Genomic DNA, 25,046 nt, shown 5'->3' on the forward strand with positions numbered 1-25,046 from the left:
TCAACTCCTTAAGCTGCCACATCGAGCCATGTGGGGATAATTGTTTTTGGTTGTATATGTTACTATTTTTCTTTTATATAGCACTTCGGATTGCTGAGTCCTTTTTTGGAGGACTAGCCTCTTGTTAAGCACTTCTGCATGAAAATCGAGGGAGGTGACCTGCCTGGAGGTTGTGTGCTCAGAAATGAGCCATCCACGAGATGATTGTTTTTTCTTTTCCTACTTATTCATTCTTCAAACGGAACTTAGTGCCATTGAAAAGTGTCAGATAGGATAGCCCAGGAAAACGCTCCTTTCTGTCCCCACAAAGCTGAGGGGACATAAACCCTTAGGATTTGGACTTCTCCTAGGGTTGCCAACTCTTTGATTGCAGAAAACTGAACACTCCTGTCCTGCCCTGCCCCTTATCAGATGTCCCGTCCCCACTCACTCCCCCTTCTCTCCGTCGCTTGCTCTCCCCCACCCTCGTTCACTCGCTCATTTTCACCGGGCGGGGGTTGGGGTGCAGGAGGGGGCTCTCAGCTGGGGCCGAGGGGTTTGGAGCATGGGGGGGGGGTCAAGGCTGCAGCAGGGGGCTGGGATGCGGGCTCTGGGAGGGAGTTTGGGTGCAGGAGGGGGCTTAGGGCCGAAGCAAGGAGATAGGGTGCAGGAGAGGGTTCCGACCTAGGGTTGGGGTGCGGGAGGGGATGAAGGGTGCATGTTTCAGGGGACGCTTACCTCAGGCAGCTCCTGGAAGTGGCTGGCATGTCCCTTTGGCTCCTAGGAAGAGGAGCCAGGGATCTCTGTGTGCTGCCCTTGCCTGCAGGTGCCGCCCTCACAGCTCCTATTGGCTGTGGTTTCTGGCCAATGGGAGATGCAGAGGCTCGGGGCAGCGTGCGGAGCCCCCCTTGCCGCCCCTGCGCTAGGAGCTGGAGGGACATGCCGGCCTCTTCCGGGAGCCATGCGGAGCTGGCTGATGTGGCCAACCAGACTTTTAGTGGACCAGTCAGCTGTGCTGACCAGAGACGTGAGGGTCCTTTTTCAACATGGCATTCTGGTCGAAAACCGGATGCCTGACAACCCCACTTTCTCCTCCTGATGCATCTCAACCCTGTTTGAAGGGGTGAGAAAGTGCTTACTTTCCTTGTACATTTATACTTTGACATCCCTATTGCCTTCAAGGAAGGGCACCAGTTGCAGTTGTGGTTTTGTGATACAAACAGCTGCCCACAGCAAATCAGACAAATGCATTTTTCATAACAGCCACTGAGCACCCATCAGACCGTTCAACTTTCTGGCCTCTTAATAACCTGTTCTATTTTGAACTGTTCTCTTTTTCCTGCCTGGATTCCTATTCGTTCTTCACCAAACTTCTTCATAAAGCTCCATTGTTAAATGCCCAGTTCCCCAGGCTTTGATTAAGAATCTTTTCTTCTGATTATCCACAGTAAAATGGCTCCCACTTGCTATATCAGAGCAGAGACAGGAAGAGCAAGGCCTCCTCTCTCCACAGCATTTGAGGTCAGCTGAAATGCCAAGTTAATAGTCCCTAGATTTAAACATGAAGGGGTTGGGGGCAGATAGTTTCAGCTGAGGGACTTTGGAACTTTCTCCCCGCTCAGGGTATGTCTACACTACAAAACAAGTGTGTTCTTAACTCAGGTTAGCTAACTCGGGTTAAAATAGCAGAGAAGACACAGCAACTTGGCATTTAACTTGGGTGAGCAGCCCGAGTTCAAACCCCGGCGGCTCTATAGGCATTCACTCAAGCGGCTAGCCTGAGTTAAGTCGAGTTGCCGTGCCTTCTCAGGTTTTAACCTGACTTCGCTAACCTGAGCTAAGAACACAGTGTAGATGTACTCTCAGACTGACTGAGTTCAAGCATTGACCATCAGGGCGCATGTCAAAGGCCACTCTCTCAGGCTTGCTCTGTGAAGGCAGGTTCTCTGGCGGTGAGAAGTGTTTTACTTCACAATAAAAGCCTTGTAAAACTCTGAACACTTGTGCAATTTCAGTTATATGTAGCTGAGTATTTTTTCTCTGGTACCCAAAGAACATCTTTGTGTGATAGCCACCTTACCTAACACAGAATTGAACTGGGGATGCCTGCAACTAAAATCATTACCCTCTACAGCTTGAGCTAAAGATCCAGGCTCTGTAGCTGAGGGTTATGTAATATACATCGGTCAGTGGGTTACACTAAGCGTTTTACAATACAGATAGAAAAGCAAGCGCTTTAGTTAATTATATTACAGTACTGTTACATTATCCCTCTACAGCGCTTTTTTTCTGGTGATCTCCGAACAGTGAACAAACATTGTTGGCCTCACAAAAAGCCCTGCACAGTAGGTCAGTAGTTTATCTTTGGTAAGTCACTGCACCTCCCTGCCTCATTTAGCCATCTGTAAAGTGGGGATAATTATTCTTTTTAACCTCTGTAAAGCATGATGAGGTCAACAGATGAAACTGATTACGATTGGTGACTTGCTCAGGGTCACACAGCAAGTCAGTATCACAGCTAAGAATAGAAGACAGGAGTCCTGTCTTCCAGTCTCATCTCTCACCACTAGACAAACTTCCAGACTTTTAAGATAAGTTAGTGGTTGCATGTTTTTAACCAAGATCTGGAAGATTTGCTGCATCCAGCCACCCCTAATATAGTCGAACAGGAGAAATCCCAGGGTGAACCAAAGGGTTAACTCATGGATCTTTACTGGGCATAGCAACCAAACCTACTTGAGTTTCATTTGTGCAGATCTTTTATCCCCCTCATCTCCCGAAATAGAGCGAGAACAATATGCTTACTACTGGGTTTACTACCGGTTACCCTTACCGTGTCCCTTATTTCTCCTTGATGAAGACTTAAACAAGCCACTTGTGTTTGATTCACAGAGAACCGTGAGAAACAAGCTGTGTATGTGAAGCAGTGTGGGGGTTTTTCATTCTATTCAGCCCTTTGTATATTCAAATTCTTCTAGTTTCAGTTCTTGCTGTTCTGCCAGATTTCCATAGCATTGATAGGTTTTCTGAATTAATAAGTTTCTTCCCTCCCTTTCCCTTTACCTCTCCCTCTTCCCTTTTACTTTTGCAACTGGTGAAAAGTTTTTCTAAGTGCGCAGCCTTATCCATATTGATTTTTCTCTCTCCCCCTGTCTAACTGGCTCTTAGAGGTTTTATTTTGTGAAGCGTTAATAGAATTTTTCTTTCGCCATTGCACTTTATCTATTCAGGAGTCATTGAGAAGTCCTATTGTGTCACCGGACTGTGGAGGAAAGAGGCTATTCTTCTGTTACAATGGCTGCCCTAAAAATAATGTGGGGTGGGGTTAACTCAGAAAGGGCAGAGACAGAGATAAAATGTTCTGACCTTAGGAAACAGAAAAGATAACCAATTAGGCATTGCTGAAAGTGCACTAGCTGGCTTAAAAACACCCTGCTGCTTTCTGAGGGTCTATTTGAACTCAGAAACTCCGCTCCAACAGAACTGATTCACCCCTTTGAATTTTGCAGGGTTTCAGAGTCGAACCCCTTGATCTGTAACTCTCTTTTTTGTGATTTTTGCTTCTGAGCCAAACTTTTACAGTCCTGTTCCCAGTGTGGACAAAGCACAAAGCTCACGAAGATGGTTGAGCTCACGTGGTTTCCACCCGAAGTGGCAGAAATCTCCCCCAGCCCAGCCCAGGAAGTCTCAATGTTACTATTATTTATTTGCCCACTAAAGACCCTGACCAAGCCTGGGATCTCATTGTGGTAGGTGCTGTGCGAACACATAGCAGGAGCTTTGGACCAGATCTGTAAAGGTAATTAGGTGCCTAACTCCCATCGAAGTCACTCTAAGGGCGAGAGAGAACACATCGTCAATTTCCATTTGACAGATGGGGAACTGAAGCACAGAGTTGAAGTGTCTCTCCCCAGGACACACAGCAAGTCCATGGCTGAACCCGGAACTACATTTGCATCTCCTGAGAGCCAGTCCAATTCCAAGACCATCCCTCCTCTCTCATCAGGATTTGGGCAGTACTTGGAGAAGTGAGATGATGATTGACCAATAGTTTGAAGCCTGTGTTGTCACTCCTGCCATCCACAGATGAAGAGGGAAAGGGCTGTTGAAAGCTGCAGCCTATTGAAATCCTGCCTGATAAGACTCTCTTAGCCCTGGGTTACACTGCAAACTTATGTGGGTATAATGATGTCACTTGGGTTTGGAAAATCCAACCCCGTGAGCGATGCCATTACACCGCCGAACTCCCGGTGTAGGCAGCTCTGTGTTGATAGGAGGGCTTCTCCCATCAACATAACTGCCACCTCTCAGGGAGCTGGCATACCTACACTGACAAGAGCTCTCCCGTTGGCATAGCCAACGTCTTCACTGAGCGCTGCAGCTCTGTAAGCGTAGGCCAGGCCTCAGTCGCACAGCAAAAGGGAAGTTAGGATCAGAGTGTAGTGAAATTTTTTATGGACAACTTTTTTTCAGAGAAAAATGCAGATCCGGCAACACCAAAACGTTTCACTAATTCATGTCAGTTTCAATGAACTATTTTGGTTTATTTAAAAAAAAAAAAAACACTAAAAAATTGAAACATTTTGCTTTTTTTTTCAGATCAAAAGAACTTTTTGTTTTAAGATGTCCTCTAAAATATAAAACATTAAAAAGTACTTGAAATCCAACCTATGTATTTCATTCAGCCGGAAATGATTTTTTTTTTTAATTTTTTTAATGTTTTAGTTTGATCCTAAACAATTTTTTTTTCTTTTCAGCCCAAATGAAATCTGTAATTTGCACAGCTCTAGTCCAGATCTTGTCCCTCGTGGTGTTTTTAGTGGAGATGGGGAGAAATAAGTTAAGGGCCTGTACATTTCTTTTTTCCTTCTGTAGTTCACCTCTAAAGAAGGATGTGTATTTCCAACGCCCCTAGTAACTTGTTGTTCAGTAAAGAGGGAGGAGTTTGGGGAATTAGCAGTGCACAGAGACCAGCACTGTGCTAATCAGCTTAGTGCTGTCATCTGGGGTATGGATGAGATGTAGTACCCTGTGCATTACTTTCCCTTTGGACACAGAGTTTTTCCCCTTGTTGATGAGTGCTGCAGAGCGATGCCCTTTGGGCACCTGTTTGTTCAGCCCTTGTTTCCTAGCTACCAAAGCAGCCTTTTAAAACAACACAAACTTTAGCCTCTGTGTTGGTCGAGCTGCTACAGTAGGCTAAAGAATCATGCTCTGTTAGCCTGGGTCACAGGCTCCCCGTGGCCAGAGAAACTCACCCTGGGCTTCAGATGTCCACAGCCGTTCAAATCCCTGTACAAGGCATTACTTTGTAATGACACCTCTGGTCGAGGATTGAGGCTTCTGGCCTGGTTACAGTTGTGAGAACCGTTCCACACTGTATATTCTAATTCTGTTGCATCTGGGTCAGAAGACAACAGTGGTGGGACTGGGCCTCTTGTTCTGTTTGTATGTAGAGTGTGAATGAGCTCGGGGGGCCCTCTCCAGCTGGGGTTGGGATTTTGGACAAAGATTTTGTGGTGAGAAGTGTCATAAAGTTGTACTGTGTAGACTGACTAGTATGGGGACAAAGGGGTGTTCAGCGCACAGTTTTCCTCCAGTGATGCACAAGGTGGTTATAGGAGAAGAAAAGAGAACGCATGTTGTTCAGAGAAACCGGGCTAGTTGCTAAACGTGATTCTGATCCCTGTGTGCTTGAGGCCTTTGAGAATTTTAACAATCACTGATCAAACCATAATTCCAGGGCACAGATGAGTGCTAGGGGAATTGTCCTTATTTACTCTCTAACCTTACTGACACCTGTGTGTTGTTTCTTGGTTTTGTGGTGTTCTTTTATGGGATAAGGAAGGGGAGTGGGGCGACAGAACAATATACCTAATTTAGTTTGGATTGTCATTGTGCCAGTGGTTTAGGTCCCAGGCATGCTGCGGATGAAGCATATCAGAATGAAGGAAGCATGTTACATCCTTTCAGCTCAGGCTGTTTCCAACGCATTCATGCAAACTAATGTGAATGGGACTCATCAGTGTTAGCTGAAATGGGGTTTAAAAGGAGTCTAAGCACAGTTTGAGGTTTTACCTCCTTGCGATTTCTACTGTATCATGGAAGCTGCCTCCAACGCTGTAATAATAGGGACAGATCCACCCTGTGTTTTTAATCACTCTCCAAAGTTGTGCTACTGCCCTATAACACTGTGCATGCGTAAAGCATGCAAGATTGAGCTATCCTCGGGGACTGTCATCTAACTGCATCACTGGCATGGTAATTTTTACAGGGTGGGTGCCATTGCAGAGTGACTCTTCAAAGAAATCAGTTTTTCTAAAATGAGTGGGTAAATAACATCATGTTGTTAAATTTTTTTTGGTGGGGGGAATCCTCCGTAGAATTCAATAGGGATGAACCCAAGTATAGAAATTATTCTAAAAAAATAGAGTTGAATAAAGAATGAGATCCATTCTGTGGCTTGGAGTTTGTATGTTTGTTTTTTACCATCATCTCTTCTAAAGCAGAGAGATACTTCTTGATTAAATAGTAGTTAAAACGATCTATTCAAAGGTTATAATTTTCTGTTAAATTCTACAGGACTTTTCCATAAGAGTGCAGCAGTATCCTGCTGAAGTTCTGGAGTCTCTGAACAGTTTAAAATACAATATACTTAAAAAGAAATCCCCGCACAGCCTCAGTCAAAAATAAGTGTAAAATTTAGGTGTGGCTGCACAGATTAAATGTAGGTGGAATAAATCATGCAAAGAGTGATGAAACTTGAAAGTGATTTTTGTTGCACTTCAATACATTTCATCAGGCAGCCCTCTCTTCTGAAGTGGAAATGCCAAACCTGATGCAAATTAAACCTCTGTCCCCCTCCCTTCCTCCAGTTGCTTTTCAAAAGGCCTCTTGAAAACCTCTGAATACCTTTTTGGCTGACCAGATTTTGCCCCACACATACTTTTTGAAATCTTCTAATTCCCATCCAGCACATTGATAGCCGCTGGAGAAGTCATGGGCTTGATTTGCATCAGTGACTCTGGGGCCTCTCCTTATCTCTCTCCAGCTGCCTCAGAAGAAGAACGGAGGGAAAAAAAGCGACTTGGATGTTTGTGCTTTTTAGGGCAATAAAACTTTAAAAGTGCGTTTTCCCTCTAGGATCAAATGCCAGCTAGGCTTTGTGTTGACGGTGGCAGGTTTCCAAAAGAAAGAGCTGACTCCAGGCAAAGGAAATGAGAGATGATGAATCCATGTGGCCTGCCATACCTGAATTTACCCTGCCACTACCCCAGCCTTGCCTCCCCAGTACTTGATTTGTTTGTGTGTCTTCCTTAACCTTGTAGCAAATATACTAAAACACACCTCTTCTGTCTTGCAGGTGGAGGATGCCATGCTTATGTTTGACAAGACTACCAACCGGCATAGAGGTAAGAGAGAGCATCTGAGTTCAGAGGCCACATTTTATAATTGGCAAATGCAAAAACTCTGTGTGGTGAATGTAACACCATAGGTCTGGCTGGCCCAGTGGCCCCAACAGCAGTGTTCAGTGCTGCCGTGCCAGGAGACTGGGATCTGAGCCGCCTCCCCATGTGCTGTGGTCACGCGGAGGTGGGCGTGCTTGGGCCTCGGTTTTTGTGTGTGTCTGGGGATCGCTTGGATTTCTCAACAGTGACAACTCTTCTGGCCACTTGATAAAGTCCTGTCTTCGTGGCCCAAAGAAAGTCCTATTCAGCTTGACTTTAGTGGAAGGATGATTGCTGGGATATGTGGCCTTGTGTGGAGATAAAAGTGTGGCAGACTGGGGGGATCATTAGGCATCTGATGCTGGGGTGGAACGGGACAGAGTAACATTTAGAGATGGAAGAATTTTTCAGAGTTTTCTCCCTGGTCACCCCTCTTCTGGCCCAACAAAGATGTATGGCAAGTGAGTCCAGCCTTCAGTACTAAGGGGATAAACACTCATCAGGCCTCTCCATGTTTTGTACACATGATACTCTGAGACCCCATAGCAGATATCCGCATGAGCTTGTGATGCCTGTTTACACTTGAGGATGAGCAAGAACCTTAACGTGCAATTCCCTTACTTCAGTGTAGCTAGACCAGATTGGGCCCAATTGCCAATCGGCTTCCACCCACTCGCGAAACGTGTACACACACAGGGCACGTGCACACTTGAATGCATGTGCAAGTCTTATACTAGCAACTAGAAGTAAGGCTGGATGTGCAAATTGATGATGCCAGTATTAGAGGTTCATTTTTTTTCTTAGAAGTAAGACACCTGCCACCCTTTAGCCCGCTGCGATCTTTTTACAGCCTCTTCTTGCAGGAAAAGGGAGGATACCAGGGATATGTTGGCTGTCCCTCGTGCGTGGAAGATGGCATGGAGTGAGAAGTGAGCAAAGGAGGACGTGGGAGCTGTGTGGAGTGAAGTGTGACTGGGGGATTAGGGAGTAGGAAGAGATGAGGCAAGGAGATAGCAATTGCTCTGGCATGCGTGGTTCCCAGTTTTGAAAGCAAACGTGGCCTTGTGTGGTTAGATCCTGTAATTTAGGATAGGATTTTCCATGCCACCAGCATCACCCTAACTCAGCTGCTTTCCAGGTCAGTAGGCGTTTAAGTCAATGCTGAGCACTTTAGAAAATCTCACTCCGTAGTTTCCGCCTTTCATTTGCACCTTTGACCTGAGTTTTCTGCTTTGCTGGCAGGAGTCTGGAATTTATAAAACCCCAGTGGTTTGGGGGTAAGAATGTATGGGGTGCACGGGAAACAAGGGCTCTGGGAACCCCAGTGTATCACTTTGAGCCAAGCATCCTTAAAGCAAGTAATAAGGATGCATTCCATAGATATTTAAGGAGCCATTTGGTCTAATTATCCTTAATGAAGGAGTGGAGCGAATGCACCCCAATTATGAGGGACTTGGGTGTCAGTGCTAGAATAAATATAATTCCCTCACCCCATCTCCCCTCCTAACACTGCATGTTTCATGTCTCACTGGATCAGGTTAAGCTGTTTTCAGTCTGAAGGTCTGACAGCTCAGGAAAACGTCATGGGAAGATGTGGGGAGGGGGAAGCAGTGAGTGGTGGTGGTGGTTGTACTATTTCTTTGTACTGGAGTAATACCTAGGAGCCCTAGTCCTGGATCAGGACCCCATTGTGTTAGGTGCTGCATAAACCCAGAACAAAAAGATGGTCTGTGCTCCAAAGAGCTTCTGATCTAGTCTCAGTGTAAGACAAGAGCCAAAAAGTGGCTACATGCAGATGGATGGGGAGGATGTTTTGTGGCTGGTTTGGATTAATTGGTGTGCTGCTTGCAGGCAGCATAATGGTGCCATGTAAAATAGAAATAATGAAGGCACTTGGGTGGGTGGGTGTCAAGCACTGGGCTTTGCTGCTTGTTTAAAGGATTAATTAATGCCCTGGAGGTAAATGACAGTAACTTTCTATTGACACCTTTCCTTGCCTGCATCTTGAGCAAAGTGCAAGTAGAACCAGTTCCCTCCAATCACACCTGCATCTATCTATTGGTTAGCCTTGAGTTTCTAGTGTTGCCTTCCAGCAAAGTGCTCAATGTAACAAATGGGATTGAATATCGACTTGTGCCCACCAGGAGGGGAAGACAAGTTCGTGGAGCTGGAATCACAGCTGTGGTCTTCATATCCCCCCAGGCTGAAATTGCCAATTGACCATTATTACTGATTTATTTATATTACAGTAATGCCTGGAGCCCCCAACTGAGACCAGAGCCGCCTGGTGCTATATAAACACGTAGTGAGAGACAATCCCTGCCCTGAACAGCTTACAGTCTAAATAGATCAGACAGACAGACAGAGGGTGGGAGAAAAGAAGTACAGTTTATTCCCACATTGCAGGTGGGGAACTGGTACACAGAAGGCCTGAAGTGTCTCACCCAAGAAGTCGGTGATAGAGCTGGGAACTGAATTCAGATCATTGAATTTCCTGTTCAGTGTCTTAACCACAAAACCGCCCTTCCTTCCATTGATGTTAAATCTCTATTCACGGCTTTCAGGGAAGGATTAAGGCAGGATCTCTGAGATCAGGGCCTTGTGGAGCAGGGAGGGGCACTCAGTGCAGTGAAAATATTCAACAGCAGCAAATTACACAGCTATCTGCTTCACTTGAGAGGAGGCTCAAGGACCGAGGGCCGGTCTACACACAGTTTTTACACTATTTTAACTTTAAATCAGTCTTAGAAACCAAATCAGTGGAATTCCCGAGCAGAGGGCACAATTAAGTATTAATATCAGGCCTGGTCCACACCTAAAACTAGGTTGACATCGCTACAGCACTCAGGGCTGTGAAAAGCCCACACCTCTGAGCAACGTACCTATGCTGACCGAACTCTGGAACAGCTGCAGCTAGGTCAACTGGAAAGTGCATCCATTGACCTGGCTACCGTCACTTGGGAACGGGGATTTTCTACAGCGATGGGCAAACCACTTCCGTTGCTGTAGTTTGTATATATGCTATGGGATTACGCTGGTCTAGCTATGCTGCTGTAGCAGCCGCAGTGTAGACATGGCCCCAGTTAGATCGTGTGGATCGCAAGCTAAACTATTATACGTGTGTCCGTATCAGGGACTCCTGCTGACTTGACTCAATCCACTTTCGTTAAGTCGGTGCAAAAACGATGAGAAGACACAGAACCCATTAGAAGAAGACCAAACAGAACTATTTGGGAAGAGGAAACCAGTCATAAAAATCATTTTTCTTTAAAAATCCCTTCCCCCCCCAATTTGAAATTTCAACATTCAACAAAATTTTATTCAGCCCATAGTTGATCAAAGAAACAAGGGGGGAAATGCTCTTTGTTGTCCTTTTTTAGTTTAAAGGTAGCCATTCAGAAATTTTGTCAAATTTGAAATTTCACATATTTCAACCAGGCCCAGGCAAGTGTCTATAAAGGGGGAAGCGGACTGGGAGGGAATTGATCCTGGGCTTGTCTGGAAAAAGGAGAGGCCTGTCCTGAATTGCGAGTGGGATGGACAGGCTGAAATTTTGGTGCTTCCTGCAACCCATGTATTCTTAATCCATCCCCAATCTCTTTAAAAGTACAAATTGTGGCTAAGGATGAGCTGCCTCAAAGACCTGTTCATTTCCTTATCTCCGTGTACAGGAGAAACAGTTTAGCAGAAACTCTAGGTAGGTAGGCAGCCAGCACTTAGCTATCTGACCATGAGCATCTCGACTACACAGCCACTTACCTTGGGTGCAGCCCATCCATTCCCTTCCAGCCTTATATTCTGTACCGATTGCCTGGAACGTATGCTAAATGTAAAGTCTTGAGATGTAGGAATTAAAAACCAGAGTTCTTGCATTATTCATTTCCTTTAGGCTTGAAATTAGGTCTTAAATTTGGCATGTCTTTTTAATGGCAGCATAGTTTGTTTTTTCTTTGAAGTAGTGTGATCTGTGGGAATCAGCACCAAAAACTATTGAATTCTAATCTTAGCGGACTCACTGATCTTGGGCAACACACAACCATTCTGACTTGCTTTTCTCACCTGTAAAAGGTGATAACTGTACTACTTTAAAGATACCACCGTTATAGGACTCTTGGAGGTTTCAAGCATGCTAGAGTTTTAAAACCCAAAAATGAGAATTCTAGATGGATGGTATCACACAGGAAGCAGAATCTGTAGGTAATTTGCCCTTACCTACCACACCGGAGTGATAAAGATTCCTTATTGCTTGTACAGTGCTCTGAAAGTTGACTCAGGATTATTTTTAATGTGAATTTCCAGTAGTATTAAATAGTAAGCGTCTGTCTCAGTATATGGCTCCCTCTGTATGATATAGATGTTACACTACAAACACCTCTCTGCTTTAACATGTTACGGGGGGGAATAAAAACCTGACATGGCTCATGATTTCTTCCCCCAAGTGGAAACAGATCTTAACAGCTTATGTAATTTGTCTTTCAGACTCTACCCACTTAAGTGTTCCTGTGTTTACTCTTTGTGTGGGCTTGCTTGACTGATACAGTTATTGTCTGAGCCACAAAAGTGTCAGCTTCTTGGAGTAATGTATATAGCTCATTTGTTTAGGGAGGCTGCCAAGAAGTTTAGAGTATTCTGAGTAAAGTCAAGAAGTGCTACAAGCCCTGGAAATTAGTGTGGGGATAGCGGCCAAGCCCGATTTCCTAGAACACTAGGACCGCTGGCTTGAGCGTGTTGCCTCAACCTCTGTCTCTATGGCAGAATCAGGAGACTTGAGCTCATGACACACTCCTTCTAAATTATTCATTGTGTGTGTCAGTTTGCTTCAGTAGAGAGCCTAGTGACTGCTGGTTGCTGGAGTACAAAAACTTGCAGATAATCTTTTCCCCCCTCACCACTATCTCTTCCATAAAATACTTCTATTTAAAATTGCAGTACCCAACACCTGAGCAAAAACAAAACTCAAAAACTAAAAAACTTGAAGGGCTGAGATTTTCAAAGCCACCAAAGAAATTTGAACACCCAAATCCCATTAGAAATCAATGGGAACTCTTTGTCTAAGCCCTTTACCTAATTTTGGAAGTCCAGCCCCAAATGGTTTCCTTTATTTTGAGGATATTTCCAACCTCTTATTTTCAGCCACTCTGAAAACAAGCATGACATACCCTTTCCCAGTCAAGATCTTCAGTTGCTTATGATGTTTAAGAGCAATGTTACCTGGGGCTTGTCTTTGGCACAAGGAGGGCTAAGTTTCCTCTCTGACCTGGTCCAATGGGATGACAAAGTTAAAGGAGCACCAAGGGGCTAATTCCTTGGCAAGGTGGAGATTTAGCCAGACTGAATGTGCTCCGGCGATTTTTCTACCCACCACTCTCCACGTTCTTTGCGTTCTTTGCTTAAACTCTACAGACTAAGTGGCTTATGCAACACACGGCAGGTGGCCAAAGGAGTTGTATTCCAAAATGAATATGGATTTAGTACTTTTTCTTTCTTGAGGCATTTGCAGCTTCAGTTTGCAGGCTCCTACTCTGGGATTTTTATTGTCTACGTACTCTGTCTGAGAATTACATTTGGTAATTCGTGAAAGTTACTTCCTCTTCTACCTCAGAGGCTGTAGTCTTTGCCCTTTCCTGGCATTTATAGGTCGGGAGCACAGTAGGTAGAATCCTGAGATCCAAAGGAATGCATCATCTTGCAGCATAACCAGACTGCACAACTATAATGTGTTGGGTGAAGTCTGTAGGATTTTGTTGCCCTCTAGTGGCTGACCCAGAAAGAAGATAAAAGCTATACTCCCTAGGCAGCTGATGGAGATGCTCTGTTAGTTCAAATGGCAGAGGCTTTTGTTTTTGAACCCAAAGGTCCTGGGTTCTAATCCCCTCTAGGACCAGCAGTCTGATTCTGCACACACACATCCCATGTATATCTACCCTTGCTCTTGCCTGCTGACTCCAATGGCAGTCTCATCACAGGATTATCTGCTGCCCAAACCAAAGGATTAACTCTACGTGGTAGGGTAGTGCTGCTCTGCTGGGCGCCACTGTAGCATTAAAAAAATCAAACCGTGATGAGTTCGTCTTCCCTTGTGTCCTGCAGTCAAGATTCTCCTTGTGCCTTTCCATTCTGATCTCAAGGTGATCCTTGATGCGTCTCCTGTGTGTGGCACTGTGCTGCCGTAAGCACTTTCCAAACCACCTGGGCACTGGGAAACATTTATGTTTGTGCTTTAACAGCTCCAATTCAGCTATTTTTATATACACTTCAGGGGAAGATGGAATATTGTGTTTGGTAGCCCTGTGTTATCAGGTGCGAGCCTGAGTGATAAGCCCTTAGAGGATGGATTCTCCTGTCAAAAACAACTTTCCATTATCTTATCTGAAGAAAAGTTTCATAACTACTGAAGTTGAGGGCTATGTAGACAGAGGGCACCTTAGCTTCTAAAAAGCCCCAGTCCCTTAATGCAAACTGGGGGAGGGGGAGCCCTTTACCTGGAGGAAGGGAAGCAACAAGATTTTAGCAGTTCTGTGATATTTTTATTTTATTGGCTTTGATTTTTTTTTATAGTCTTGTTTTACTATATACACTCAGTAGTGTCTCTCTTCATATTAGCGTCCTTACATGAATTGTTTGAAAGAGTCCTGAAGGACTGGGAAGTGAAGACCCAGCCATTCGTTCAGGACTAACAGATGCTGAAATGCCCATTGAAAGAGATCTTGCCATTTCCAGTATAGGCCACTTAAACTGGACTTGGGTCTCCATCTTGTGTGGCATGGAGCACTTCAGTTGACTGGGGAGTTGCGAATGATCCACAACTTACAGGCGCATTTAACACCTTGGAGGATCAGTTCCATAAACTTACCAAGCTGTTTCTCAGAGAACTGACTTTATCCTAGTGGTAGTGAATGGCAATAACTGTTACTTAATTGAGACAGTATTAGCTCAAATTTCTCCTAATGGGGAGAAGCAGTTGGCTGGTGCCAAATCATTTTGCTGCTTGAGCAGATGCTATATAGATATTACATGCTAAACTCTGGATCTTTGTCTGCCAAATAAAGGTGAAAAGAAGGAACAAATATCACCTTAAATGAAATGCTGTGAGTCATCTTTATTCTTGTGTTTTATGTCATTAAGTCTTTGCAGACACTTTTTATTTGAACAAGTGGCCACTCCTAATCAGGCTGGTAAGCTGTCTACCGGGTTGTTGTAATGAAGAGGGTTCTGCTATATCGATCCTGTATAAAGCACCCCAGATTTTACCAGTTATTACATTCTGATTGGATTTTGAAACCTGTTTACAATGCAGGACTGTGTGGTGGCAGTGTGAATAGCAATCCTTGAAACCACTTTTGGGTTAGTCTTAATTCTCAAACAAGACAAGGAAAAGAGAAGTAGTTGATAAAATGTCTGTTGTGATTTGCTCTAGTTACTACACCAGAGGCAAGGGAACGGGGAAAAAATATTAAAATTCAATTTCTTTCTAGAAAGGATGATAAATACAGTGTAACTTGTCAAGATGTGTAACATTAAATACTAAATCTAAATAATACTCAATATTAACCAGTGATACAGGGTAGATTTCCAGAACTGCTCAGCATTGGCCTAGCTCTGCTCTCATCTGAAGTCTATGGGAAATTTTGGGAGTCCCACTCATGGCAATTTCCAATAACCTGGTATAACCACTGTTGGACCTCCAAAATATGAAAATAGCATGATTTGCTAACCATTTTGTTGCGTGTAGTGGTCTCTCATCTGGCTGTCCATTCCTAGATGCTGTCTAATAAAAGTAGTATTGCAAAGGTATTACATTTCATCCCTATCTGCCTTCCTGTACTTATTGGAGGATGCAGAAATCCATTTAAGTGTTTAATTGATGGAATGGTCTGCTCTTGCATTACTGGATGAAAAACTATCCTCTGGTTTATTCCCATGCAATATAATAATAGCTTGCAATGATTCTTTTTTTAGTTTGGTAATTTCATTGCAGCAACTTGCACCTGATGAGCTAATACTTATAAAGCAGAAGTTACTGGTTCAGCTTAGCTGATAATAATATTAGCCATTTCTTAGTGGAAGGAAAATGTTGCCAGTCTGCTTTTTCTGCACTCTAAGGAGAGAGAGAGAGACATGCTCAAAACTTTTTAGAAGATTGCTTTCTTTAGTCCAGAGAAGTTGATAGAGCCTGTTGAAAAATACTGGCTTAATCGTGAAAGGATTTAGTAATTGGAAAAAAAGTTGATTTTGTAACTCTTGCAGACCCCAGATAAAATCTTGAATTCTGCATTAGTTATTGATCTTGAGGGTTGGAAAGAATCTCACAAAATGATGTCCTTCTAACTTCATTATCTAAGAGTGCTCTAGAAGGCATACGAATTTGCTGCCTAGAGTGTCAAGCAAATGAAGCTAGACTGTGGCTGAGCCTACTTGCTTTTGCTGCATGACTCCTTGCTGAGTGATCCCAAGAACCATGGTGGTTGTGGCTTTTGCGGAGACTTGTTTGCCATATTTATCTAGGCAGCGAAGAATTGAGGGGTGGGTGTCGACTGCTAGAAAAGGGGAGGAGGGAACAATGGATGAAAGGTGTCCAGAAGAAAAGACAGGGGAGCCTGTTAACTATCTGCCAAGGTGTTTAATCTAGAGTTGAGGCAAATGGAGGTGGGATGCAGTATATGAAGATTCTCATCAATCTGGGGCAACTCGCCTTTCTAAGTCCCTCCCCCAAACTATCTATTAACAATGAGTCAGGAGGGCATAGGAGAGGGTGACTTGTTAATTTTGCACTTGCAAAGAAGACACCAGAACACACTTTAGCAAGCATTGAGAAGCACTGTTTTGGAGTATGCTGAAGCTATTCATGTGTCCTCCATTTAATAGCCAGGGTTGCACACAATGCATAGTTTTTCAGTGTTCCATGTTGAGCAACAGGACACACACAGAGAGAAAAAGAAAGGTTATAAGTGATTGATTCTCCCAAACTGTAATCACTGCTGTTAAATGTAGCATTAGCTGGTTTTAAAGTGTCAACAAAACCGTCAGTGTTGTTTTCTTAGTAGTTAACTACTCCCATGTGCATTGGAATGATCCAAGAAGGTAGGGTGACAGCATATGACCTGCGCCTCTTTCATCTTCTCTGGATGGTGCAAACAGTGTTGTGTTCGTAGCGGTTAACGGATCTCCCAGTTGCCACACATTCATTCCACTGGAGCCTTACATGTGGATCAAATTTGTGCATGGGCTTCTGCAAAGATGCAGCAAAAGTTCTCGCCACTTGTACATCTTGTGACAGGAGTCCTTTAGACAGAACTAGCAGATTCTAGACACTAGGGAAACATACATGTGTGCTTCAAGTGCCAGATTTTCAAGTGCTTGCCACCCACAATTGGGGTTTGATTTGTCAAGTTTGCTCAGCTCCCATTTTGGCGCCTAAACAAGGGCCAGGTTTACCAAAGTGCTCCGTGCCCAGCAGCTCCCTAAAACTCAGCACCCAGTGTACTAAACTCTTTGGATAATCTAAGTGCTTAAATAAGGGCCAAACAGGAACTGAGCTCTTTTGAAAATTGGACCCAAATTGCACGGTGGCATGTGCAGCTGTGTAACGCATATCATCTTGAAATTGCTTCGAAGAAGCTTGTTAGTAGAGACAGACACTGTTCTCTTGTGGAGACTTAACTTTTGTGCAGTTGTTTTTAATCTAAAAATAAATTATTCAGACTGAAAATATATTGCTGCTTTTCATGTGCTCTTTGTGCGCTTCTAGCATGCGTGGGAACTTTTTGTTTATATCAATAAGACTTAAACCCATATGTGGAAAGGGAAGCATAGTTTACTATTTCCTTTCCATGTATTCCTGTTAAAGAGGAGTTTAAGTGCCCTGCGCTTGGCATTTCGACCTCCCCTTTCTAGTGAATATCAGTACATAAAAATAAATGTCCAGGTACAAGCAATTGGTATAATCATTCTGCTTGTTGAAGGAGACAGGAGAGATATTGTTAGTAAGATATGGTCTAAGTTTTGACTAAGAAGAATGTTTTTCTAAGGAGAAAAATAGCCTTTCATGTTCTGTACCTCTGCCAGAAATTCACTTTTGTAACTGACCTCTCAAGTTGAAATTGACATTTTTATATCTTATACATAAAAATGATGAAGAATCTCTGAAATTATTTGTTCATTGCTGTCTGGTTCAAGTAAAACAAGGTCATGTGCTCTTAAAAAAAATTGTCCCAAAACAGCTTAGGAAAAAAACTAGATTTAAAAGAAGTAGAAATATTGCCTACATTTGCTAATTTAGTGTAATTTTTTTGGTAGAGTTGCTGCCACTCACGTCATCCTACTTTTTTGAAGCACGGTTAGGAAATGAATCTTAGGGCTTGTACACACGACCACTTACGTTGCTCAGGGCTGTGAATAAGCCACCCCGCTGAGCGATGTAAGTTGCACTGACCCAAGCGCAGGTGTGGACATTGCTATGTCCATGGGAGAGCTTCGCCCACCAACAGCTACCGCCTTTCACAGAGGTGGGTTTATTATGCCAACAGAAGAGCTCTTTCCCGTCAGCATAGAGCATCTTCACCAGACATGCTACAGCGGCGCCGCTGTATTGGTGTAGCTGTGCCACTGTAGCACTTCCAGTGTAGACTAGCCCAACGATTCTACCTAACCCAGGAGATTACGGGGTGGCAGCCATATGTATGTATCTATCAGTGACTCTTGCCTCTTTTTGTAAAGTGCATTGAGAGTTATGGATTAAAAGTTGTACGTAAGAGAGAACCAATGGGTGGTGGTGGTATTTATAGATGACACTACTTTTTATTCCCTTGTTAATTTTACCACTTTGTAAGGAGGCTCTTGAGAGAATAGTTGATTTGAGAGAAACATTCACTCTGCCCTAGGTGGTTCCTTACACACATTCCCCAGCTAGTGAAATGTATCCTAAGGATGTGTGTTTTTCAACACTGATATAGAATTTAACCCTTAGAGTACGGAGACAGTGGATACTTGTCCTCCGTGAACTGCACTGGGGATCTGAAGACGCTTAGCTGTAGCTAGGATTTTTCCAAAGTGGTTTACCAAACATTAGCTTAAAAACTTCACAGGGGTGTTGTGAGAATTCACTAGTTAATATTATTCACAGTTTACAGACCGTATCAAAGCAAGGAGGAATGGCTGAACTGTGTACAGTCATTCACACCTATATGCATACTTATTTAGGCTGTGGTTATGCTATGTGGTGAATTGATATTTGATATTAGTACATTTATAATATACTCTAATTTATTAGAAATATTACTATAATATTATACCGTAACTACTTATAGACATTCTATTCATAAACATTTCCTTAGATCAGGAGGTATCAGGTTCAAATCTATCCCAGGTGGAGAGCAGCTGAAAGCTGTGATCAGCCACGGCCGGCTCGGTCGTCCATATAGAATGAGCTGGTGGTTTCGGTCCAGCTCCTGATAGACAGGTGTCCAAATCATGTCTAGCCACTTCATATTTGGGGCGTTGGCGCCTGTTAGTGTCGGCATCAGCGGAGAGGCCAAAGAGCAAATGGAGACTGTGATTGAATTATCCCCCCTCCCATGCAGGCTAGCATTTAACCCTAATGGTAGAGTGGTGTGCATTGCTGATACTCATGTTGTACGGGTTCCACGAATAAAGGTGTCGGTTTCCACTAGGGTTGAAAACCGTGGTGCATTTCACCAGCACTGCATTAGTTAATAGGGAGGTGGAGGAAAAAGGGGGGGTGGGGAGGGAAAGCCAAGCAAGCTGCCAATTCTTGGATCCACTTTCCTTGTCTTGAATTTCCTGTACAGCCCCCATTGCCACTGCAACAGAGCACCTCACATTCGATGTACAAATAAACGCATTCAAGCCAATATGAGTCCTGCATCCCAGTAGATTCCATTTCGTAATAGTGAATACGGCTCCTGGCCATGCATTTCAAGGCGATTATTGAACGTCTCGAGTGGTTACAGTCACTCTGCCCCATGCCTCATGCTGTATAATGCCATCTGAGGCTTGGAATAATTGCCCAGCTATGTGCTGTCTGTCATACCTTATTGCTTAATTTTATACTAGTAATGAAAATTACATCCAAAAGAGAGAGAAGGAAGAACAGCTGCGCTAGCCAGAATGCACCTAAGGAGTAGATATGTCCAAACACTTTCCCTAAAGAAGGGAAGAGAATCTGCTTTCCAGAACAGCACTTGAGCGATGTCACTATTTTTATTTTCTTGTTAAATAAACAAATGCTTTAAAAACAAAAACAAAAAAACCCCCAAAACACAAGGTTGCAACGTAACCAGTGACTCATGTAGAAGCCCTCCAATTAAAAGATTGGGCTCTAAGCTGAGTATAAACTTTAAAGTAGTCAGGGATAATTGTGATTCCAAGAGCTTTCACTTGCGCTCTGTCCTTCCGCCTAATATTTACAAGCTAAAAACGCCTCCATTGTGTATTTAATTTTCTTCCGAGAGGGAGAACCGTACACATTAAAGATTTTCCAATCTGTTTAATTCAGCTAGTCCTCTTTCAGGTAGTTCCTGTGGAGGTGAAACAATCCATTCTGGACTCATTCCTTCCCCACACTCATTTCCCTATAAAATATAAGATAAAGGGGAAGAATCTCCATTGTCTAGTGCCTTGCCTAGTCATTAAAAGCAATGCAAAATGGGTGCAAAATGTTACTAAATCTGAGTGGTTAGTGTTTTGCATTCACTCTGTAGTGGTTCAGGGTAATGGAGAATCAGGTCTCAGAGTATGAATCTAACCAACAAGCAATGTGTCAAAAGAAATCTTTGAACCTAATATAACACTTATTGACTGCGGATATTAAAAGTCTTTTCAAGCATTAATGAAGCCTCTTAACATTGCTATGAGGCAGGTAATAACAATGATAGATGGCTGTGGTCACCAATCACGTGATATTTGAGTGCCTTGGATGGGCAAGCCAAACAAGGCAAATATTGAGCAAATTCTACTTCTTAACAGGCTATCAATCAGATTGGAGAACGCAACAGGAGTCTCTGCAATTTTTGTTGTTCTCTTTGAATTCCAGAAAGATTAAGGCTAGAGACAGTTTTCAGCAGAAATTTGTTACGAGGCTTTCCAATGAGTTTGATTTTATGATGATAGCACTGTTACATTCACTTCCTGAGAAGTTCTCTGCATTTGAGTTCTCCTAACACAGACGATCATAAAAATTACTCTTCATACTTGAAATACGCATGGAAACCAAACTTTAAATTTGCTTTCCCCGAGGATTCACGCCAGGAATCTGATGAATTATGCTGTTCCAATTGGGTGGGTGGGAGGGATATCATGTGATTTGAGTTTACCCATCACAACTGAGCAACACTACTCCGCTAACAAGCCAAAATACAAACAAATACACAAAATTTGTGAAATTCAATGGGATCGTTTTGAATTACAAATTAGCAGAAATCATGATGATCCATGAATTAGAAAGAGAGCAAGAATTTTGTGAATAAGTGCTTGGTGACAATTTCAAATTGATTCACTCAGCTGTAGTTAAGGCCAAAGTTGGTTGCATTTGCATTGCAAGAGCAGAGCTATTATCAGGTAGCTGTAGAAGTCTTGTGGGACTGTTTGAAAATGTTAATTGGGAGAAATCCAAAAACACAAGGGGAAGAACAAAATGCAACATTTACATAGGCAGATTTAATGCAATGAGTGGAATTAAGATGCCAACTATAATAAATCAGCACAGTGACCTTGAGAAAATAGGCAAATACCCCCAAGCACCAAAGAAAATGTATGTAAAAATATTTGAATGTACTGGATGATTTGTCTTGCATTTTCATTTCTTAGCGTGGTTTATTAAAGGCAAAGCTGACCACTAAGTACTCTCAAATATATCGAGAGAGTGTTTATTTGCTTTCTTTTGGGGGGGAAGGAGGGGAGAAAGAGGTTTTTGTTCACTTTCCTGCTATTTATGTCTACAAAGTTTCAAGAGACATCTCTATACCTTCTCATGGCCAGTAATCCTAAAGAGCCTGAGAGAGGATGAAAAGGGTGAGAGAAAGGAAGTACAGCCATTGGTGAACCAGAAAATAAGGGGCAAATCTGTCTTACTGTACATTGTGCCCTGCATCGTCCATGAAATAAATCACCTGTTATCTCTGATACATAAAAGCTGCCAACGTTATAAAGCCCTAATTAAGTATAGCATTTAAGCATGTGCTCAAATCCTGTTGACTTCAGTACGCGTTTAAGTGTTTTGCTGAACTGGGGCCTAAATCTGTATCTGGGGAGCAGAAATTACTTCCAGGTTGTCCTTCGCAAAATCCAAGCTTGGAATGATTGCTGGTGCTGCAGGAAGGGTTGGAAAAGGGGTTTATAAATGGTAATGCTGCTACCATATAATGAATGCTTTCCAGCTCTTGCATGGATAAATTCCACAAAATCAATCCTCTTGTTATATTAGCAAACTAGAAACTGTTAAATCACCAACTTAAAGATGTAAAGTATGTGCTGAAATAACACTGTGTAGTCTCTGGGCTAGCACATTGTACAACTTGCTGTCCTTTCCTCAACCACTAATATTGTCTTCGTTGGCCAAAATTTTCCCTACTTCCTTCGCAAATATTCTCATTTTGCAGTTAATTTATCTTAACAAATATAGACAAACCGATGTATCCACCGCTCTTCCCTCTTACTAATAATAATACTTAAATACAGCTTGACCCTGCTTCACTGAAGTCAATGGACATTTTGCCATTGATTTCAATGGGAGCAGAAGGAGGCTTGGTGTGTCCTTAGACCAAGGATCTCATCATATAAGTATTATTTCCTTATTTTTAACTGCTGGGGAATTTGGGCCAGCAGAGATGCTAAGTAACGCGCTCAAGCTGTCCAGTGTTTGTGACAAATTTTGGAATATAAACTATGGCACAGGAGGCCTGACTCCTAGTCTCTTCCCTTTCATGGAAAAAAGTCCTGTGGGATTTGATAGGGATTAAACAAATTGAGTTCTATAGAAATACCCTTAAAAGATGTAGAATTAGTAGACCTGTATTGTTTCTCTATATAACAGCCAGTGGCTGCACCATTGGTGAGGCTTGAACTTTAGCTGCAAAACACAGGCCTCTATCACTTGAGCTTAAATTTCTAACCTGAAGAAATAGAAGTCTAGTGCTCCCTTATGTGGCTTAGCCAGTAGAGGGAGAGACAGACTGACTTGGCATTACATTGGTGGCTTTTGAACCACCATCTAGAATTCTATAGCAATTCCAGCGCGTGGTCCAAAAGATGTCATTTTCTGTTGCATTCCATAGGACTTTTCCTCTAATCACAAGAGCCCAGAACTACATAAGGAACCTTCCAAACACAGGTCTCCATTGTTGGTGTTTGTAGCTGGGGAGGCGAGGGGAGAGTCTTCATCATCCTTTTGGGATTATAGACCCCTGAGGGAGGCTGCACCTCAGTAATCTGGCTTTCTGATTTTATTGTCCAAAACTGCAGGTCTCTAAGGGGTAAGGTCCTTTTGTTTTGAAGTTGTATCGTCTCCACCACTATACGTCTGTTGTATGTTAATACAATGCATTGGAGTAGTGGGGATGGATTTATCGGTGTGAGCTCAAAGCTGTTTTGGGGATGATTCATGGCTCCACTTTTCTCTGCCACTCAGTTTGACTCGTCACCTCCTCTGTGCTGTAAATAGATGAGCACCGCTGAATCCAGGTTTGATATCTTCTGCCCCTGTTCCTGGCTCAGCCAAACTCTTCTGCGTTTATAGCAACATCATAGACAGAAGGGCTGGAATTTGTATCTGCTCTGTGTGTGGCACTCCCCCGCAGTGAGCCCCAAAGAGAATAATTAATAGGTAACGGTGAACTCACAGGCCATAAATATGTTGTTGTGCTAAACCAGATGAGTGAGGCTCTGAGGATACATATCTCTGTTATTTTCCCAGAGAGTCTGCTGCCTTTTATAACAATATTGAAGAACGTCACAAATATTACAATGCTGCCCTGGTATTCTGTGTAGTTCATCCCGGGATGTCAATGTGCTGTACAGGCAGTTGAGCTACACAGGTGCTCCTGTGAGCATGGAGGTAATACTATCCCAGTTTCACAGCTTAAGGCACAGAGGTTTCTAGATCTGCATGCTGTAATTGGATCCAACCTGTGTGTGGACTGAGCCCTGCTGAAGTCAGTGGGGCTCCATGTTCGAGCCAGGGTCCATGCAGGGGTGTGTTCGAGCAGATGCATTTGCAGCATCTTTAACCTTAGGGATTATTCCCCAAGATCATACAGCCAATCAGAGGCAGAATTGTGGACAGACTACACATGGGCGGCGGGTGGAGCCCCCCCCCTTTGAAGAGGCTAGCCCCCAGCTCCAACCCCTCCCCCCCGTCCCCCTCCCCCCACCTGGAGAAGTCCCGAGTGCCCCCCGGCCAGAGGAGCCCCGGGCCGGCTGAAGCCCTGAGCCCCTCCCACACCCGCCCAGAGGAGCTCCAGGCACCCTCACATCTCCTCTGTCCCGCTAGGAGGAGCCCCGGGCCAGCCACAGCCGCGCTTCTCCTTCTCTCCCCAGACCCAAGCCGCTCCCGGGAAAAGCCTCTCTTCGAAGACGCTTTTGATAGGCCCCATGCAGGTTCCAGGGCAGCTGACGAAGCAGAATTTGCTACTCAGGGTATGGCTACACTTGCGAGTTGCAGCGCTGGTGGAGGCTTTCCAGCGCTGCAATTAGTAAGTGTCCACACCTGCAGGGCACATCCAGCGCTGCAACTCCCTGGCTGCAGCGCTGGCCGTACACCTGGCTCAGCATGGGGAATAAAGATTGCAGTGCTGGTGATCCAACTCCCTTTTGAAGCACGTTGCTGCCACTTGAATGCTGGGATAGCTGCCCATAATGCATCACTCCCAACAGCGCTGCAAATGTTGCAAATGTGGCCACACACCAGCGCTGGTAGCTGTGAGTGTGGCCACACACCAGCGCTGGCCCTGCACAGCTGGACGACCAGCGCTGCAACTACCAGCGCAGCAGATTTGTAAGTGTAGCCATACCCTCAGTTTCCTAAGTTCATCTGTAATCTCCCTGGAGTCCAGGGATGAACACAGTCCTCAGCCACCCCGGAACCTTCCTGGGGTATAATAAAACAAAATCTTCCCCCCAAAACCCCGCAGCCGGGGGTCCAGAGGCTGCGGCAATGCCTAGGGAGGCAGAGCATCCCCTGGCCTATTATACCAGCCACCCGTGAGACTACAGAAATGTTCTCTTTCAACACACTCCTGTAGGAACCAGCCTGAAATTAAGTGGTCCCAGAATTCACCCTAAACTGTGGTCTCTTACTGACAGTGTTTCCATTACTCTTGCTTATTATTTTGTTAAATGCTGACCGTGTGCTCGGGGTTGAAGATACTGAAGTCATGGGGGCAGATCCTTTGACTGGTGTAAATTATCATAGGTCCATTGGCTCCAAAGTCCACCTGAGGATCTAGAGAGGTATTACAATTTACACCACCGGAGGATATGCCCCGTGATCCCTTCCTAGAGGAACTTACAGTGAAAACAGGCAGGCGGCACCATATGTACTTGGAAGAGGGTTCCAGCCTAGAGCATTTTGGTGGTGGTTTTAGTGGCTGAGGTGACATGGCTTTT

The 25,046-nt window shown here is 43.9% G+C and overlaps 1 protein-coding gene across 4 annotated transcripts in view; it reads left to right on the forward strand.

The window, feature by feature from the left end:
- The window catches only part of MSI2 (musashi RNA binding protein 2), a 386,104-nt gene that overhangs the window by 208,000 nt on the left and 153,058 nt on the right, over positions 1-25,046 (forward strand). For all 4 annotated transcript variants that reach the window (XM_044993537.1, XM_044993538.1, XM_044993540.1 and 1 more), the window contains one exon: positions 7,343-7,391. In XM_044993537.1, coding sequence (XP_044849472.1) covers positions 7,343-7,391 — 49 coding nt within the window. The remainder of the gene's footprint in view (positions 1-7,342; positions 7,392-25,046) is intronic.

The sequence above is a fragment of the Mauremys mutica genome, chromosome 19, assembly GCF_020497125.1.
Source record: "Mauremys mutica isolate MM-2020 ecotype Southern chromosome 19, ASM2049712v1, whole genome shotgun sequence".
Lineage (NCBI taxonomy): Eukaryota > Metazoa > Chordata > Testudines > Geoemydidae > Mauremys > Mauremys mutica.